Below are 19,256 nucleotides of genomic sequence, written 5' to 3' on the forward strand. Positions count from 1 at the left end.
GTGGGGGAAGTCTAGTCTAGGTAAAGTTGAGAAAGCTCTTCTGGGAACTGGAAATGTGGGCTTTTTCCAAGACGAAACAATGGGAACTCCATGGAGTATTGTGTCATTTAAGCCTCTCACTGTTGGACCTCAAGGGCCTTCTTCACAGTTTGCTTTTCCCAGTTATTCACTAAAACTACAATTCTAAAGCAGTGCACTCAGAGATTATCGGGGTGCCCACTGGCTTGGCTGTAACTGGATTTCCAGGTTCTCAAAGCATCTCTAGTCTCTGAAGATGGTGGAGGATCTATAGAGAAAGTGGAACTCATCAATAAAATTGGAACAGACTTTGAAGCCTCAGCTGAGCTTCTACTCCCTCTTCCAGATGTCTTCTGAACCCTAATAGTGGAATAAAGTAGTTTCCTCAACTTTAGTGACTGACTAAAAATAAAAAATAGACTTTATATGTAGAAATCCAATTTAAACATATATATATATATATATATATATATATGTACACAACCACAGACAAACACATTTCTAGTTAACAGTTCTTCTCTCTATAAACAATAGCCAAGTCCCAGGGCACATTTATGATACGTTAGTGTAGTCTTACAAAAACTCAGGCCTATAGAAATTCACTCTAGAGACTCACTATTTAGCTGAGTTCTTTAGCTAAATGATGATTTGACAAGTGAGGATTAAGTCATAGTCCCTGAGTAGTTTCTTACCACGTGAATCATTTTTAAAACGACAAAGGGGAGGTGTTTTGTTTTTGTTTGTTTTACAAAAGCATTGATGAGGTGGATGTGCAGAGTCAACAGAGAAGGCCGGAGGTAACTGGAACTCACCCTCCTCCAGAGCCACCCCTGGGAACTGCAGAAGGCTCAACCTGCTGCTCGTACTGATTTGCATGTGAGTCGTCCCCAAAAGTCCCCTCACCTCTCCACCTGCCCCACACCTCAGACACTCATTTTCCCATGAAGAGCTCACGCTCTTTAATGAATTTGGTATCCTCCAGAAGGAGAAAAACAGGACGTAATTTTAATTTTAAAAAATTATTTTATCGTTTCAAAACCTATTGAATAAGCCAAAATAACCTAAGTAAGGGAGAAACAGCCCGGAAAGTGATATCAGTTTCCTGATTTGGACAAAATAAAGAGAAACATTCAGACAAGAGAAAACCAGTGGCTAGCAAAGACTGAATAGTAGAACACGGTGGCCATCTCTCATGTCTCCATTTCCTGTTCCTGTCTCATCTACCCTGTTCATCTGGGGCAGACAAAAACCTCCTTACCGCTCATGTTCTGCTTAGTTGACGATGAAGACTAACCACCGATGGTGAGGAAATGCACAAAGTGAATTCTGGAGAGAACCATGAGCCACCTGCAGGAGGGACAGGCTCAACAGACAGAGGAACCGGTGTGTGCTGTGAAGGTGAGGAGTCTGGTGAATTCTGGGAGCGAGCATTGCTGTGGCTGGAGTCTAAACTGAAAGGTTGGCGCTCGTCCAGGGAAGGGTCTGGAAGGTTGAGGAGGAAGGCTGGATTCTGGTTGTATGCACATCCATGGGATAGCTTCAGCCAGAGGAGTCTATGATGGTGTTCTACAGACAGCACGCTAGCCAGCTGAAGAAGGCAGGCTGAGGAGCCTGTGTTCACGGAAGCCAGGAGCTTTGAGGAGACGGCGTTATACTTCAATTCAATTCCAACACTACCTGTGGAGAACAAAAGTCGCACCCCACATGTCAAAGGGGGAGCCCCACAGGATGGACCCTATGGCAGATGCCAATCTTCAGTCTAGGCATCTAGAGCTTCTGATGGTCTAGCGATGAATTAGGATTTCCATGGCTCCCTCTGGTTTGCTGAATTAAAGTAACTTACAAACTGGGAGAAACGTTTACCTGTGAGAATCAGTTTATTGTAAAGGCCATCACCACTGATAGAGAAAGAGTACACAGGGCAAAGTATGGTCAGGTGGGAGCTGGAGGGGGCTTCCGTGCTTCCCCTTGGGTCCACTACCCTCTAGGACCCTTCAGATGGTCTGCAGCCCAGCTGCTTGAAGCTCTAGCTCAGAGAATTTTCACAGAGACTTCATCAGCGATCAGTTCAGCTTCCAGCCCTTCTCCCTTCTGTGGAGGACAGGAATTGGGGCTGAAAGTGTCAGACTCTCTCTGCCCACAGTCTGGTCATTCTGGTGACAAGGTCAAAACCAGGAACTCGCCAAGAGTCACTTCACTGGAACCAAGGACATGTCCATCCCTCAGGAAATTCCAAAGAATTAGTAGCTCTGTGGGTCATATTTCAGAACAAAAGATTATCGAGCACCCTTATTAATCAGACAATTATAACTGGTTTCTAAGAATTGTATGCCAGAGAGTGGAATGGAAACCAAACACACACACACACACACACACACACACATATACATACATACCTATATGTATATACATACCTATATGTATGTATATATGTATATATGTATGTATATATGTGTGTGTGTGTGTCTCAGGATATCACATGTAATCGGGCAGACCATTTTATTTTACTTTTTAAATTTTGTTGACTTTATATGCATGGGTGTTTGGTCTGCATATATGTGTGTGCTGCAGAAGGCTGTCAGCCCTTCTGGGACCAGAGTGACAGATAGTTATAAGTTGCCATATGGGAGCTAGGAACCAAACCTTGGTCCTTTGGAAGAGCAACCAGTGCCCTTAACTGGATGAGCTATCTCTCCAGCTGTCATTCTTAGAGTTCAGAGACTATTTTCTGGGGGAGAAGGAGAAAAAAAGGGGAGGAGGTGGTGGTGGTTCTCAGAGGAGGGGACCAGGCTGCAGGTCTTGGGACAGGAGGCTGAGATGGACAGGTTGAGAACAGGGTCATGTGAATTGCACGGGTTCCAGAAGGGGAAGTTAGCAGGGGTTTAGTCAAATGTTACTGTGACGTCACAGCTGAAAAGCACCCAAAAGGAGAATCATCTATGAGCTTCCTGCTCAGCCTCGGTACAGAGTATTTACATACAGCTGAGGGAGAAGAGAGGCCACGCCCGTATCAATCTTCCCTCGCGCGTCCCCAGTCAGGCTTGTGACTCTTGGGATGCTATGCGATGCTTCGAGTGAAACACGTGAAGCCTCCTCTGACTCAGGTTACACTCTGAGCTGTGACGGCCCCTGCTCAGAACAGCTTTCCTCGACTTTCTGCCCCCTCTTCCACCTCTGTCCTCTTCAGTTACTGCATTTCAGTGACTAACCTTGACAAGCTGAGCATCATCTAAAAAAAAAAAAGCTATCAGATTAATGAGATGAAATTGATTCATAAGATGCCACAATCACATGATTAGAAGTATCAGTGATCGTAAAACAGGTAGTATTTCAAAATGTCAGACTCTCGTCTACATACGAGACTACCCAACTTGGAGAACAGTCCTAGGAGCTTTACTTCCTGAAGTTGGCTCTTCTGTACAGGTGCTGAAATGGAGACCTACAGCTCATGTACCGCGACATGGAAACGATACAAGTGGGATTCGAACCCGGAACTCTGGCTCTGGGGTCTGCTACCCAGAGAACACCAGTGAAACGAGTGTCCTTATCTATTGCCATCAGGCTGTAAGCACACTGAATGCTCTTCAGTCCACTCGAACTCTGACTTACTGTATGTCCCAGCAATTCTACCCCTACAAATACACCCAAGATAACTTAAAATATGTTCACAAAACTAACAATGTTTTTCATAAGAGGCCAAAATAGAACCATCCAAAAGCCCATCGTTTCTGAACGAACACACAAAATGTGCTATATCCATATATTGGGCTATTACTTAGCCCCAGCAAGAAGTGGAGCAATGATTCATGCTATAATTTATTTGTCTAATTTTTGTTTCAAATTTATTGTGTGTGTGTGTGTGTGTGTAAGTGTGTGCATGTGTGTGTGTGCGTGTGTACGTGTGTGTGTATGTGTGTGCGTGTGTGTGTGTGTGTGTGTGTGTACAAGTGCACACTCACGAATGGAACACCTATGGATGTCAAAGGACAATTTGCAACGATGGGTTCTTCTCTCTCACATGTGAATCCCAGGGGTAGAACTGGGTGTCAGGGCGGCAAGTCCATCAACCCACTGACCCATCTCACCAGTCCCACGAACACGGAAAATAGTGTCAAAGAAGCCGGTAAAAGCCATTTTGTTTACATGAACTGTCCAGAATAATCAAGTCTTTGAAAAGGTAGAAAATAAATTAAGATGGATTCTGCAGTTTACCTGCATGTGACATCATCCATAAAGATAGGTTCTATAGATTGACTGAGCAGAACAAGCTCATGATAGGGGTCTGGGGGAGGATCTGATGTGGTCTCAGTGACACAGATAAAACAAAGGTCACCAGGCTATTAACTACCTCCTCCGCTCCCAGCCTCTGGGCAGAAAACGGCTTATACATCTCTGCTTTGAAGATACAACCCTGCCTGCTTAAACCTCTCTGGTTCCTGTCAGGCATTCTTGCCTAAGGACCAGCTCTCACCTTAGTAACCACCCTCTCTTCCTGGGCCCTTCCAGACAAGAGGTGACAGAAGCTCCCACTGTTGCCGGCTATGAGCTATTGAACGCTATCCAAGAACTGAACACCTTGCCTGCATCTAAGTCTGTTATCTCATTCCGCACTTACTATGCAATAATCAGATGGCTTCAGTCCTAACTGCAGACCGGAAGGAATCAAGGCATGGTTTGTCTACACGCACAAACGTTATCAGGGATCTGCTGCTCAGCATCCCTTCAAAAGATTTTAGTCTTGGTAGTACACCTGCTCCCACAAACAGAAAGAAAAATATTGTTGCAATTTTCCTATCCGGCTACTGAACAAATCATGTTTGAAATGGAGAATCTAGAAGAGTCTAGAAGTCAGACTACAGAGAACTGAAGTCGAGGGCATCTACACAAGCCTGGGAGGTCTGGGCCTGGAAGAGGTTAGATGCCTTCTCTAAGGTGTGGTGTCAGCCAAGGTCAAGGCAGAGGGCTCTTTCTAAAGAGCCTGTGAGGCACTCGCTATTTCCACAAACCCTTGGGTAGCGAGGGTAAGAATGCTAATGGGTCCTCGGGTGTTTCTTCAGAGGTTGGAGAGCCTTACTCCAGACATTGCTGGCAGGAGTACGTAATATGGGAAGGGCAAAAGGTAACATGGAAATTCTGATCACTGTTTTACTTTTGTTTCCTGTTTACCTTTAAGCCATTTGATGGCGGCATTTTTGCAGGGTCGGGACTCAGAGGACTTAGGTGGCATTTCCATGCTGCTTCCTTGACTTTCCCTCAAAGTCATCCAATAGCTGCAGGACGCAATTTGCGACTCTGACCCGCCCCACCCACCTCTCTGCTCGAGGCGCCGGCGCCGGCGCCGGCACCGGAAGGACACCCCAGGCCTCGGGAACCCGAGCCCTTAAAAGATCCAAAGGCCACGCTGATTGGTTGAAAAGCTCAACCCGCTGTCATAATCAGCCAATCCCCTAGGCTCTGGCAAGCAAAGCACAGTCCTGCCCTGATCGATCAAGGAGCTCTGGCTAGGGGCCTCCGCTGTTGTCACCGTCCCAGCACCGTGTCGCGTGAGTGCATCTGCATCTGACCGCAGGGAGGGAGGGTTGGTTCGGCTGCCAGGCCCCTGCTGTAGCTTCAGTTGGGGCAGGAAAGGCCTGGGCTCTGGGTTCTGCTAATGCCCCCGAGGCTGACAGATATTGCCAATCCGGCCCTGTGAGCGAGAGTGAGCTCTCCGTAGCATTGTCACCAAGTTGGTAAAAGTCTACAGAGCGCGGTGGACAGGGACATGGTGTAACTCTAGGCGAAATACCTAAATGACAGGAAACTGGCTCTCAGGGCCAGAGTGGAAACAATGACAGGAAACACCCCCAGAGACTGCGTGCTTGAAAGCTTAAGTTTGCTAGGGACTATAGTTTGGAAGATTTATTGAGAATGATTGTGATGTTGTGACCAATTTAGTTAATAAAGCAGGGCAGAAATCTGGATGACAGAAGTCACGAATTCTTTCTCTTTCCAAATCAAATCTTGGTTCCCAGGGCCACCAGAGAAAATCTGTCTGGGATTTTTGCAATCAACATTCCCCCCAGAAACACATCTTTCCACAGTAATTTGAATCATGGCTGGCAAGCTGGAGCAATAATACGCCCCCACAAAGCCACCCCCACATCACACTCCTGTTTTCTGTGTTGCCAGTAATAACGTCAATTCGAGGTCACTCTTATTCATTTGTTGATAATATTTTGTCTCTAGGAGAGAAACAATTGAGGTATTTGGAACACCCAAGGGAAGGGGTGCCAAAGACTTTGATGGGTATAGGGGAGAAGGAATTTGAAACACTGTTCAAGGTGAAGTTACAAGGCTGGTACACTCATTTGGATGCTGTTCCTGCTTTCCCTCTGTCTTTAGCCCGTCTACCTGAGATTTCCCCGACACAGCCAAAATCCAAGTCCAAGAGTCCAAGGCCTGGAAAGAGGTAAGCCAGAACCCTAGCCTTCCTAAGAGTTTCTCCTCTCTAGAAGATTGACATGAGAATTGTCCCACCACTTCAAGGGAGAGCTCACCCCTTATAAATATGAGTGTGACAAGGGACTGGGATCTGTGTGTGTGTGTGTGTGTGTGTGTGTGTGTGTGCGTGTGTGTGAACCAGAGAACAGTCGAATACTTTGAAGATGTTTGCAGCAGGTATAAAAATTCCACCTTCCACTCCTACATGCAGAAGGCAAACAAGGGATGCCGGGTAGCCTGAGCCAAAGGTTTTCTTGGGTGAAATCATTCCTATTCTGTGCAAGTGTTTGTCAAGTAGAAGCCACAGAGCCTATCAAGATGGCTGACAGTCTTTCCCCTGCAAGCTCAGCTGGAAATGACTCACTTGGGCTGTCACTGCTGAGATAGCAGAGTAACCTGCTAGGTCCCCTGCCCTCACAAGTGTCCTCTGTCTGCTCACGGGGTGCCAAGTGGGACAATGGCTGGCAGGAAAGAATCCTCATGACCTCCCAGGCTTACTTAGGGCTCTGCCCTTCCTTCCTAGTTTGTAGTTCACCCTCTGCCCAGCTCTGCAGCTCATGGGTTCAAGGTCACATAATTCCAGGGTGTGTTCTTTGTCGGAATACACGGAAGTCACTGACCCTCAGCTCCCACTCCTAATAGGGGAACCATTCCAGCTGATGTGAACACACACACACACACACACACATACACACACACACACATCCTCCTCCCGCTCACTTCCTGCGTTACTCTAGACCCAGATTTCCTGATGAGGAAAAATGTGGAAATAGCTGTTGTCTGGGATCAGAATAGACATAAATCCTGGCTGGAAAGCATGGAGACTGTGGTGTATTCAACAGCCGATAAAACGGCATTGAAGAAAGTGGAGAAGTCGTGGTGTTCCCCTGAGCCTTCCAGTCTTCCGAGAGAAAAACTGATACCTAATGAAAATGTTTGCTGCACAGACTCACTTGGATTTAGAACACAATTCGGAGTTCTGACTCACCTCCAGTTTACAGCCCTCTTAGGTGGTTGTTCCTGACAATAAGATGCAAACTGCAGGTGGTTGATGTGGGTGTGCCTGTGTGGCTCAGGCACTGTTTTTAAGGCATCAATGAGACAAAGGTAACATGCCTTCATAAAAAAAAAACGAACTTCAAATTTTAATCATTTCAGGGCTAGTAAAACAGATCAACCATTCTGTTTTCAGCTTTACTGTAATACTAAATAATTATATTGAGCACTTTATTATTAAAAAAAGATGTCTGTACTTAGCTGTAGGCTACTGTAAGTGTTGTGAGTACATTTAAGGTAAACCACGATGTTCAGTATATTAGGTGTAGTAAATGCATTTTCCCCCATGATATTTCCGACTTACAATGATTTTATTGGGCTGTAAATTCCATTGGAAGGAGAGGAGAAAGTCTACAGTGTGGTCATTTTAAAAACGCATTTCTGGGCGGAGGAGATGGTTTAATGTGTAAAGCACTTGCCATATAATCACAAAGACCTGTAGTGGAAGCTCCCAAATCAATGAAATTCTGCAGTCCCAGGGGTGAGACGTGAGAACCCATGGAAGGCTCCCGGCCAGCTAGTCTGGTGTATACAGATGAGCAGCAATTGGAATAGTCTGTCCCAAACAAGGTGGAAAGCGAAGACCAACACCCGGGGTTATCATGGGCCGTGGTACCTGCAAGAGCATGCAAGCATCTTCACTTCCCTCCTTTTGAGAGCCTCGGTGGCATGGAAAGAAGGAGGGCAAGGCTGGGAGGGGAGAGCTAGGGGATACCAGCTGCAAGACGGCGGGAATGAGATGTGTGTCGAAGAGGGATAGGAACGTGAGACCTCAGGAAGAACACTGACACACTGACCGTGAGACATGCCACCCTGAAAGCCCAAGTTCCAGCAGGATAGACCAAAGTCCTTCTGCACACACATCCTCAGGTGCAAGGCCTTACTGTCTGCTGCGCAGATGGTAAGAAGGTGGATCGCCTTAGATTTATGGTGGGGAGAAACATGAGGAAACATGGCACCGTGTATTGACAGAGCAAGGAGAGATGGAAAATTATTTCGGTCCACTGGTCTTGCTAAATAAATGATGCCAGCCCGGGTAAGCATGCCTGAGGTTAAACACCTAGAAAGTATCTACACTAGTCTCTAAATCAATGTTTTTCTCTCCTTTTACCTTGTTGATCATAACTTAGGGCATGTGTAAGGACGCACAGAGTCAGTTATTTAAAACTGCCTTGTGTTTTTATGCTTTAGGTCAAGATGGGGTTTATATTCTCCAAATCTATGAATGAAAACATGAAAAACCAAAAGGAGTTCATGACCATGCAGAGCCAACTTCAGGTACGTGTTAGTTAAGCTGTTATGTTCCAATCACATAGAATTTCTAGAATGGAATGTATAAGTGCTCTTCAAGGTCTCCCCTTGACCCCTAACTAAAATGCTCTTGGGCACCATCCTCAAAGATGAAGTGGACAATTGCCTAGTTGGTGAATGACTCACACCCCCAATCCAGATACTTGTTTCAAAATTTCCACACCACACCCTCAAGGTATCCTGGATTCCTAGAACCTGTGGCTATGTTAGGAATATGATACCTTACACAGAAAGGGGCTTTACTGTGTGTTCCTATAAAGAGGTGCTATTCCGGTTATTTATCCAGATGGGTTCACTGTATTCTCAGAGTCTTTTTTTTTTTAAAGATTTATTTATTTATTACATATACAGTGTTCTGTTTGCATGTATACTTGCAGGCCAGAAGAGGGCACCAGATCTCATTACAGATGTTGTGAGCCACCATGTGGTTGCTGGGAATTGAACTCAGGACCTCTGAAAGAGCAGTTAGTGCTCTTAACCTCTGAGCCATCTCTCCAGCCCTTCCCAGAGCCTTTTTAAGGAGACTCTGTGTGTGTGTGTGTGTGTGTGTGTGTGTGGTGTGAGGACGGGAGGGAGGGAGAGAGAACTCAAAGCTGTCATATTGCGCTACACATAGAAATCTTAATCGCAAACCCAGACTGAGCAGCCCTCTACCGGCTTTGAAGATGGGAGTCAGGGCCAAAGAGGCAGGCAGCCTCAATAAGTTGAAAAAGACAAAGAAACCAATTCTCCCCTGCTACCTCCAGAGAGACAGAGCCTTGTCGGCCCGTTTAGGCCCTTTAACCTCAGATAATAATTTGGTAAAGTGCATTGGGAAACTGCTATAGACTGTACACTTGACCTTGGGTTGTACAGTAGATGTTTAGAAAAAAATCAAAGAGATTGCTGAATTGCCTAATGTGAGTTGTCAAAGTAATTTTAAAACTTTGTAACTCACAGCTGAAAGTTGAGAAATTAGTCCCAAATTGTTTTGCTAAGATTTTAGACAAAGATCATGAAGGTCCTGTAGTCTGTCATGGCTCTAAGAGCAGACAGCACTACTCTTGGGCAGTGCAAATGAGAGGTAAACCAGACTGTGATTGAATCCATATCAACCTGATGGCCTGCAGTCTGTCCTTGGTCTCCCGGTCTGTATCCTAGAGCCAATGCGCCCTCCAGAGAAGCTCCAGGAAGGAAAAATTACACACAGCACATAGAATGTACGCCCTATAGAGTGTATAATATAATGCCTCTTGCTTATATTGCTGTCATTGCTATTAAAATCTTTTTTTTTTTAAGTTAAGGTCTCATATAGCCCAGGCCAGCTTCAAACCGATAATGTAGACTAAGAAGGCCTTGAACTTCTTTTTTTGGTCCTCCTGCCTCTGTCTCCTCTGTCTCCTCAGTGCTAGGGTCATAGGTTTATCCACTATACCCAGATGCCATTAAAGACTTGTAAGAGTTTCTGTGTAGGACAATGATTTCTTTGGGGAAAATGGAAAAATTAAAAGAATAGGCAAGTGGTTTTTTTGTTTGGTTAGTTTTTTGGTTTTATTTGGGGGGGGGCAGGGAGGGGTTACTGTAACGGAGCAGTGACTAGAAGTGACCACAGGACAGGAATCGGCCCCGTATGTCAGGAACTTGGAGCCACCTGTGTGTGGAAACTACGGGAGTTTCATTCTTGATCGGCCCACACGACCTCAGGCTCTGTGAAGACTTGGGGAGTTTATTCCTCTTGGAAGTTACAGAGTCCTACGTCAGAGGACTTCATCACTGTGCCGACGCTGCAGGAGGGTAATGCTGGTGTCACTTCCCCATGCTGCTCAAAGTTCACAGAGGTGACGGCGATGGGCATGGGTGTAAGTGGGTGCGCTACACTCTGTGGATGTAGGTCACGCATGGGGAACAGCAAGTGGAGGGGAATCCACGGCTTTTACCGTGAACCAGGAGCAAGAGAAGCACGGAGGCCTCAGCCGTGTTTCATTCTGTGGGGCTGTTCACGGACACACAAGCAAAGATAGCTCCAGTAGTGAGCCCCTCAAGGATGTGCAGGGGTATTTGTGGTCCCTGGTAGTCACCCAACTGACCAGAGGCAAAGCAGCGTTAAGTCCTCCCCAGTCAATCCCAGTGAGCAGTGAGGTCATCCGTCTTCAGTTTATCTAAATCAAGGGCGAGCCCAGCCTAGGAAACCAGCCCCTCCTGAGCCAGAGGCTTTCTCTCATTTGGAAGAAGACAGGATGAACTTTTCTCCAGAGCAACGACTCCTTCACTGGCACACAGCTGAGAGAAAGTGAGGTAGGACCTGGCCCGCTGCGACTTCAAAGACACCATCTTCAGTTGACCAGCCAACAGGCCCCTCCCTTGTACCTGTCCCTGTCTGGGACCCCCCAGCCCACAGTGGCGATGTCATACCACAAGATCACAAGGCTTCCACAGAACAAAACTTATTTTAAACAAAAGCTCAGCAAAAGAAGCAATGATTGTCTCGCCTCTCGAACCCTTCAGTTACTGTCTGAATTAAGTCCCCTCAAAATTTGTATGCTGGAATCCTAACCCTCACATCACTTCATTTGGAGATAGGGTCTTCACCGATGTAATCAAGTTAAAATAAATCCTAAGGGTGGACCTTAATCTGATACGTTGGTAATTTTTAAGAGGAAATTTGGTCATGTGCCCCCAAATATGGACGCAGTCATCTCCAAGCCAGGAGCAGAGGTCTCCTCATAGCTTGTCCTGGATTCGACTCCATTGATTTTGGATTTCTAGATTTTAGAACTGAGACAAAAGAAAAAATTCTATTGCATGAACTAGCCGGGCTGTGGCCCTCTTGGGGTAGAGGCAGCTTTAGCAAACCAAAGCACAGAGGACTTGGAAGTCGTGTCCAGAAGTGGGTGCTGGTGTACTGGGTAAGCCACTTCCTGCAGCTCAGCTGCAATCCCCCACCTTTCTCCCCAGCTTCCTGTTTCTATAAGCCCCCCCCCCACCAGAGGGGAGTCAGAGTTTGTGAATGGGAAAGATTTGGTCACCTTGAGTTCTCCATACAAACATGACACATCAGTTTCACTATACCCGACAGTGTCCTGAATTGGATCAGCCTCCCTTCCTTACTGCAAGCTTTGGTCAGACTACACCAGTTGAATTCAGTCCGTCTTCCCATTCAGAGAATGTAACGTTAAGTATTGTAGGGTCCCTGCATAGGTTCAGGAGATTATACGTTGTACAGACGGCTGGGGACTGGTATGCACGGGGTCTTTGTTTCTCCCCTCAGGAACCAGAAAAAAGAAGACTTTTCTATATTAAAAAAAATAGTTTTTGAGAATTTCATACAATGTGTCATGGTTCAGCGGTAGAGCAATTGCCTAGCGTGCATGAGGTCCAGTACAGCTAGCAAAAAGAGACACAGATAGAGAGAGACGGGGAAGGCGAAGGAGGAGGGAAGAGGATGGGGGAGGAGAGAGAAGAAAAAGTGAAGTTTGAGGGGTAAGGAGAGAAACTACCTCTTTCAACCCCTGTTGCTGAGGATGAGCTATACAGTTTAAAACGAGCATTTTCCCACAGTACCACTAGGTGGCGCAAATAAACAACTTTACAGCATTCAGATGTCTGGAAGGCTTGCTGTTCGTGAGGCGGGATGGAAAGGGAAGCCTCCCACAGAGAAAGATCGAAGACGCCACCAGCCCATGCCATGCTGCGCGGCTGCAGTCAAAGCGTATGGCCGCCATGCAAAGATTAGTGGGCAGTAAATGTTTATTTGTCGTTTGCTGTGTTCAGGCATCAACACGCGAGAAAACAGAAGTCAACGAAACCTGAGAGCCAGATCTTACCTGTTTGTGTGCTGAAAACTTCAGGTAGTGTAGATTCTCCTAGTTTTTGGTGAAATTAGATCTTGCAGAGAGAAGATGTGGTGTTTCCACCCTGGCTAATTTTTACTATTGGTTTGATACAGCCTGGCATCACCTGAGAAGAGGGAGACTCAGTTGCAGAGCTGTTCAATTAGGCTGGCCTGTGGCCATGTTGGGGAGAGACTGTCTTTACTGATGATCTCTAGGAGAGAGCCTAGCCCACTGTGGGCAGTGTCAGTGCTGGGCAGGTAGGTCTGGGCTGTACAAGAAAACTAATTGAACAGAAGCCCCTGGCTAGTAAACAATGTCCCTTCATGGCTTCTGTTCCCAGGCTCCTGCCTTGAGTTCCAGACCTGACTTGCATCAATAATGGATTGTGACCTGGCAAATAAAATAAGCCCTGTCCTTCCCAAGTTGCTTCTGGTCATGGTGTTTTGTTTTGTTTTTTTTTTTTTTTATCACAGACAAAAATCATTAAGAACAGTAATAAAAAAGAAACACTTCCAGGCACATTGAGGGATTTTTCTTAGCCATTGCCACAGTCGGACATTTATAACTGTGGGGTGCCCACTAAGTGCCACATGAATTGGGAGCTAAAATACCTTAGTGAACAGGTATTTTTTTTTTATGGCAAAAGGTATCTTTGTTGTAAAAGTAAGGTATCTTTGTGGCTAAAGTAAGCCACTGGGCAAGAAAATGCCTAATAAGGCAAGCAGGACACAAAACAAAGTTACTGTCAAACAGTCAAGGAGGGACAGCCCTTTAGAATATTCTGCTTCACGGGAAAGTCTATTTGATATATGCTAGCTTATAGGCCCAAACAGATGCCCCAACATACCTTGGGTGGCTGTCAGATACTTCTGTCATTTCTCTTATTTTTTGAAAGTTGCTTGCTTGCACTTCCTACTTATTCAGATAATATTATTTTCTTCTTTGGTTTCTGAGGAAGTTGAATTAGATAGTTATATTTATAGTTTTCCTTGTTTACCAAATGCAGAAAGTAAGTTATGATAGAAAGTAAATTAGGTACAAGACTTCAGACTCACCAAGATAGGATAGATAATAGAGTGTTTTCTCTGAATTTGTCAAATGCAAATGGACTAGACATTGTTGATGCATTTATTGCCAGTATACATTATATAGTTATTGTACATATTGTATATAGTTTTCTTATGTTAGTTATAGCCTTTTAAAATTTTAGACAAAAGGGGGAAATATGGTGGTATATTATTTGTGTTTTCTGAGGATCAGAGGGCAAAATAGCCAAACTAGTCAGTCATACAGGTCAGGCAGTGGTGGCACACACCTTTAATCCAGACAGAGGCAGACAGCTCTTTGTGAGTTCAAGGCCACCCTGGGCTACAGGAGATTGAGTCTGTCTAAAAGAAAAACTGCACACACAAAGGTGATCCCAGCACTTGGGATCCCACGCCTTTAATCCCAGCACTAGGGAGGTGGAGACAGGAGAGATATGGCTGGGCAGAGAAGGGAATATAAAGGGAAGAGATAGGAGCTCAGTGGAGTATGGAGTGTGAGGTGTGGAATCTTGAGGATTCACGGAGACAGGATCTCACCCATTTTTGGTCTGAGGTAGAGATAAGAGCCAATGGTTGGCTGCTTTGCTTTTCTGTTTGTCAGGTTGGACCCCAATATCTGTCTCTGGGTTTTTATTCTGCATGCTGCGGTACCGTTTCTGCCTGCTTAAATAGTTCCTTTCACCTTCATCCATCACGTGTTTCTCATGCAGTTACAGGATCTCGCCATAGTCTCATTCCATCTTGGGCATCCTCTAACTTCTTGACTGATTTGTAAAATTTTGATACATTGGGTTTACTCTTTACCATAAACTTTATGCATATGACAAGGAGAGGGTGTTCGGTGTTGACCCACAACATCGTAGTGTTTAGTCCCACAGTCTTTACAAAGCTCCCAGCCATCAATTTCAGACTTCTGTCTGTTTAATGTTTACTGGGGCGGGGGGATTATCCTGTGATAGCTCCCTTAGGCAGTAGTTCTCTGTCCTAACTGCACACCAGAACTACATAGACCGCTAGCAAAATGAAATAAAATAAAATAAACTTAAACAAAACTTATGCTGACCTTACCTCCAGTTAACACGTGGACTAACTGCTCTGGGGTGTTGGGATAGGATCTGGGACTTTGAAGAACTCCACAGATGTTTACAGCTTGGGGCACTGATGTTGGGTTTTTCTGTGTCTTTTTTTTAGTTTAGATACCTTTTTATATGAATGCAAATTATTAATTGCTGTATTTATATCACTTTGGGAGATATGCATTATTATATGAGTTTGGGAAATAAGTGATCTAGCAAGGATGGGGTTGCACACTCAATGTTCATGCATACATATTTATCTTTAATGGGACTCAAACAGATAAAGGTAAATTTTGGCAAGGCAAAGTGGCTTAATTGGCTCTTGCTCTTTCTCCTTCTCTGTTTACTTTTCCGTGGAACAATCTTGGCTTGGCCTAGGTGACCTCAGGTGGCATGGCCATTAGAGGAGGCATCTCTAGTTGACGGAAACCTCTCTGCTGTTGTTTACAACCACCTGGGAAACGAGGTGGTTTGTTCTGAGGGCGTTGATCATGTTCCAGGTACCTAGACTTTTCAATGCCGTGGATCCTTGAGAGCCAAACCTTCTCCCACCAGCTCTGGCTTAGTCTCTACCCAAGTGTCTGCTGTGAGTTCTCCTGGCCCTATGATTTCGTGACCCTCTGGTATGCCACCTGCTTCTAATTTTCAGTGACCTCCTGGGAACCTTTCCAGGTGCCACGGAAACCATGCAGACACCTGGGTAGCTGAGATTAACCTAACTCAGGTCTGCTCTGAACCCAGGCCCGCCCTGCAACCATTGTCTCTCTGCTTTGGTTTCCTCCTCCCAGAATCCTCCTTGTTTAGAGGCTTCCTGGCCCACCTGGAGTTTGGCTGACACTCTCCTGGGCTGGGGGTCGGGGCAGTGGCCAGGTCTTATCTTTCCACCAGTCTCCTCTCAGTTCCTGCCATGCTGGACCGAGGACATGGCTGGAAACTGAGTCACGTTGTTTATTTTTCTTCCGCCATGAACTCTCACTTTCCGTTTCTGAACTTTGCTAGTGATCTGTACTGTCAGGTGTTTAGAATTAAGAGGCTAAGAAGAAAGCAGGTTTCCCTCTGAAGACTCGGACTCTTCAAATCATGGCTTTGGGTTTTCATTTTGCTACCGCCGCTGCTCCCATGTGATTCTTTGAAAAGCCAGTCAGGTATTGTGTCCTGTGTTCTGGGCTGTTCAAAGCCAAGGCACTGACTAAAGCGGCAAAAGGCACAGGTGGTGAAAAGCGACCCCTCAAAGCAACTCCCGCCCCTCCATCCCCCTACCCCCCGTATGATGAGGATCTGGCATTTCAGTCTGTGGTTGGGTGTATCTGGAAGGCAGCGTAGATGGGAGGCAAAATGATTTCCAAGCAAATACTAACAACAGAGGCGGGCAAGGTGGGTGCGTGTAGTGGTCCATAGATCTTTCCTCACGGGAAACAGAAAAGGCTGGAAACATATCTGGGGCTGGGGTCCACCAAAAGTGCAGTCAGGACCTCAGCGAGCCGGAGCACTGGCTGTTCTGTGCCCAGTCGAAGGCGCTGTCACTGCAAGGGACGCTGTCACTGCAAGGGGACAGTTGCTCGGAGCTGTTCAGAGTGACTTAGTCAAAGTCTATTGTGATTTAAATGATAAAACACGCGTCCAGAGGAATGAAGAAGGAAAAGCAGATGGTCCTACCCTTCCAAGATGAAAGGTGAGTAACCCCCCTTTGTCTTTTGTGTAGCTGGAAAGGCAGCTGACCATGCAGAATGAGATGAGGGAGCGGCAGATGGCTATGCAGATTGCCTGGTCTCGGGAATTCCTCAAATATTTCGGAACTTTTTTTGGCCTTGCCACCGTCTCCTTAACAACTGGGTATGTTTACGATTTACTTGAAGCTCTCTCTGAAATAATCCAGTTTTGCCATGATTATGGCACTGTTCAGTTGGCTGAGGCAGGACTTTGAACCCAATGGTGTTCACGGAAACAAAAAAAACCTCCCTCCCGTAGCTTTCTCCTCCTCAAACAAGAGCAGTAACAGTTCCTTCTGCCTTTAGCTCCTCCGGTTCCTTCTGTCTTTCTCTAGTCTGTAAGTTAGAGGGCTCACTTGACACCAATAGATGTGCTTATCCCCAGAGGTCCGGAATGGTAGCTCTGTGCCCTTGTGTTCTTTAAAGGAAGTAATCAAAGCCTGGAAGTCAAAGAAAGATTAGCAAAGACTCTGGTAAGGTATGCTGGGCAAGGAAATTCAGTTGCTATAGAAGACTCGAATTAATGAAATGATTTATGAGGTGGAATACATTCTTCCAGAAAGCAGGTGCTTTTTTTCTTACAAGGACAAGATACTTGTGTGCTGGTCACTGTTGACGCCCATCTTTCTGTTTCTGAGACAGCGCAATAAAGCGGAAGAAGCCAGCCTTCCTTATTCCTATCGTTCCTCTCAGCTTTATCTTCACCTACCAGTATGACCTGGGCTACGGAACTCTTCTTCAAAGAATGAAAAGTAAGTCTTCCTAAACTAGTTTGCTTCCTAATTAATCTTCTGATTCAAGGCCTCCTCTCAAGGCTGGGAGATGGCTCAGTCGGTAAGGCGCTTGCTGAGCAAGCGTGAGTCTGAGCTCAACCCCCAATACCCATGTGAAAGAGCTGGGCGCGGAGTGGTGCAAGTTTGTAATCTCAGCACCAGGGAGGCAGAGACAGGCAGATCTCTTGGGCTCCCTGACTAACCAGCCTCGCCTACCTGGCAAACTCCAGGCCATTCTGAGACACTATCTCAAAAACAAAAAATAACAGAGTAAATAATGCCTGAGAACACTGGTGGTTAACCTCTGGCCTCTCCATGCAAGCGTACACACATGAACACACGCGAGCACATGCATCTCCTCTTTAAAAGCCTTTGACTTATGTAGATTCTGATAGGATCATTTTCTGAAGACTCCAGTGACGAACATCTCTACTCCTTCCAACAGGGTGGCATGGAGTCAGCTCCTACTAGCTCATAAGAACTGACTTGATAAATGTTTAGAAATGTTGCATGGTGGGTGGGAGGCATAGTTGCTTACTAAAATTAAATTAAATAGGAGTATACAGACTTATAATTAAATGATAATAAATACTAAATTACATTTAAAACAAAGGTATTAAGCACCCAGAATTTGTCTGTTTCTAATTATTTTTCCATTCTATATAATTATAGATTACGTATATCAGTTGCATCTGCATTATGCAAATGTAGAGGCAGCATACAGATGCAACAAAGGGCAGGCACAGCTTCAGCCTCAGCAGCATCCCGCTGGTGGCTTGAGGTTGGTCATGGAGAGAGCACGTACATGGTCGAAACCGGCAAACACCAAATCAAGGCTTACCCTGATCATCTAGACCAGAAGCTGGAAAATGTGAATTCTAATAATTTCTATAAGTGGTCTTCATTTTGCAGACAGCTTATTTATTGTTAGTGTTAACTTGCAATTGTTTGTATGTATGTGCTGTGTATTGGTCAAGCCCAGGTCGTTCTGTCTACCCCCTCCATGCAGTTATCATCTCCCCGTGATGCTCAGGCTGCCCTTGAACTCACCAACCTCTTGTCTTACCTCCTGAGTGCTGGAGTGATAGGTGTGTACCACGACACCCAGCTGCCACTGGGTTTCCAGAATCCATCGTTGTCTTTCCCCGAATGGGAAATAGACGGAATACTTACCTCTGGGATGTAAGGTCGTGGACACAGAGTGTCACACGCAGTGTGCCTCTGTAACAGCAATTAGGCCTTCTTCCAAAATGCTGATGACCCCTCCGTGGTCTTACACACTTCTGTATTTTATTTAAGGGGAAGCGGAAGACATATTAGAAACAGAAAAGGCGAAGTTGGAGATGCCGAAAGGAATGATCACCTTTGAAAGCCTTGAAAGCATCAGAAGGGAGCAGAGTCGATTCGTCATGGACAAGTGAAGTCACGTGTACCCTCAAAGCACAAGCTGCGACTCAAAGCACAGAAGTGTTGACTTGAATCACGGTGTTTACAGTTTTCTAAATGATCACAATTTTGATACAACGCGTTTTTATTTTAGAATATTAAAATTCAGAATGAATTTGTTGATCTATTTTAAAATAAAATTTTTAATGCTCAACCAAATCATGGCAGTATTCTAAATAACAATCAAATTTTCTGTGTGTGTATGTTGTACAACTATCCAAGTGCAAAATTAATAAATTCTATTGTTCTGAATTTGACACCCATGTCCTGCTGCTTGAGGGTTTTTTATACAGACTTTCCACTCGATAACAACTCTCATGGGCGTCTGTTGTCGTGTCCTGTCCCACGCAAAAGAACCCTGGTGACTAACACAAAATTATTTACAGCATTCAGGGTTGAGAAGAGGAGGAAGAGATGATGAAGTCGAGAGGTATAAGTAGGAGTCAGCAGGGAGCGTGCGGAGGAACATGGGGTGATATGATCTTATTTCATTGTATACATATATGATACACTCAAGCAGCAGGGTAAA

General features: G+C 45.4%; 1 protein-coding gene and 2 long non-coding RNA genes across 3 annotated transcripts; 2 read left to right on the forward strand and 1 right to left on the reverse strand.

Annotated features, from left to right (window-relative positions):
- The first annotated feature begins 1,281 nt into the window (after positions 1-1,281).
- On the forward strand, positions 1,282-3,678 carry LOC146893625 (uncharacterized). The gene is made up of 2 exons (XR_015003266.2): positions 1,282-1,416; positions 3,442-3,678. It is a non-coding gene; the product is annotated as an uncharacterized LOC146893625 (long non-coding RNA).
- On the reverse strand, positions 1,877-5,346 carry LOC148121345 (uncharacterized). The gene is made up of 2 exons (XR_015738367.1): positions 5,185-5,346; positions 1,877-3,247 (listed from the first exon to the last, which is right to left on the reverse strand). It is a non-coding gene; the product is annotated as an uncharacterized LOC148121345 (long non-coding RNA).
- Positions 5,347-5,403: 57 nt separating this feature from the next.
- Positions 5,404-18,984, forward strand: Plgrkt (plasminogen receptor with a C-terminal lysine). Its single transcript, XM_048438796.3, has 6 exons — positions 5,404-5,561; positions 6,400-6,466; positions 8,746-8,832; positions 16,502-16,632; positions 17,151-17,260; positions 18,581-18,984. Exons 3-6 carry the CDS (start codon positions 8,752-8,754, stop codon positions 18,700-18,702), a joined length of 444 nt encoding a protein of 147 aa, XP_048294753.1. The 5' UTR covers positions 5,404-5,561; positions 6,400-6,466; positions 8,746-8,751; the 3' UTR covers positions 18,703-18,984.
- The last annotated feature ends 272 nt before the right edge of the window (positions 18,985-19,256 follow it).

This window comes from Myodes glareolus, chromosome 7 (assembly GCF_982192425.1).
Source record: "Myodes glareolus chromosome 7, mMyoGla1.1, whole genome shotgun sequence".
Lineage (NCBI taxonomy): Eukaryota > Metazoa > Chordata > Mammalia > Rodentia > Cricetidae > Myodes > Myodes glareolus.

What these genes read in the sequence shown, in the direction of transcription:
- Plgrkt (XM_048438796.3), top strand. Translation starts at nt 8,752, where the DNA reads ATGGGGTTTATATTCTCCAAATCTATGAATGAAAACATGAAAAACCAA. An exon ending in CCATGCAGAGCCAACTTCAG is followed by an intron (nt 8,833 to 16,501) that starts GTACGTGTTAGT and finishes TCTTTTGTGTAG; the next exon opens with CTGGAAAGGCAGCTGACCAT. An exon ending in TCTTCTTCAAAGAATGAAAA is followed by an intron (nt 17,261 to 18,580) that starts GTAAGTCTTCCT and finishes ATTTTATTTAAG; the next exon opens with GGGAAGCGGAAGACATATTA.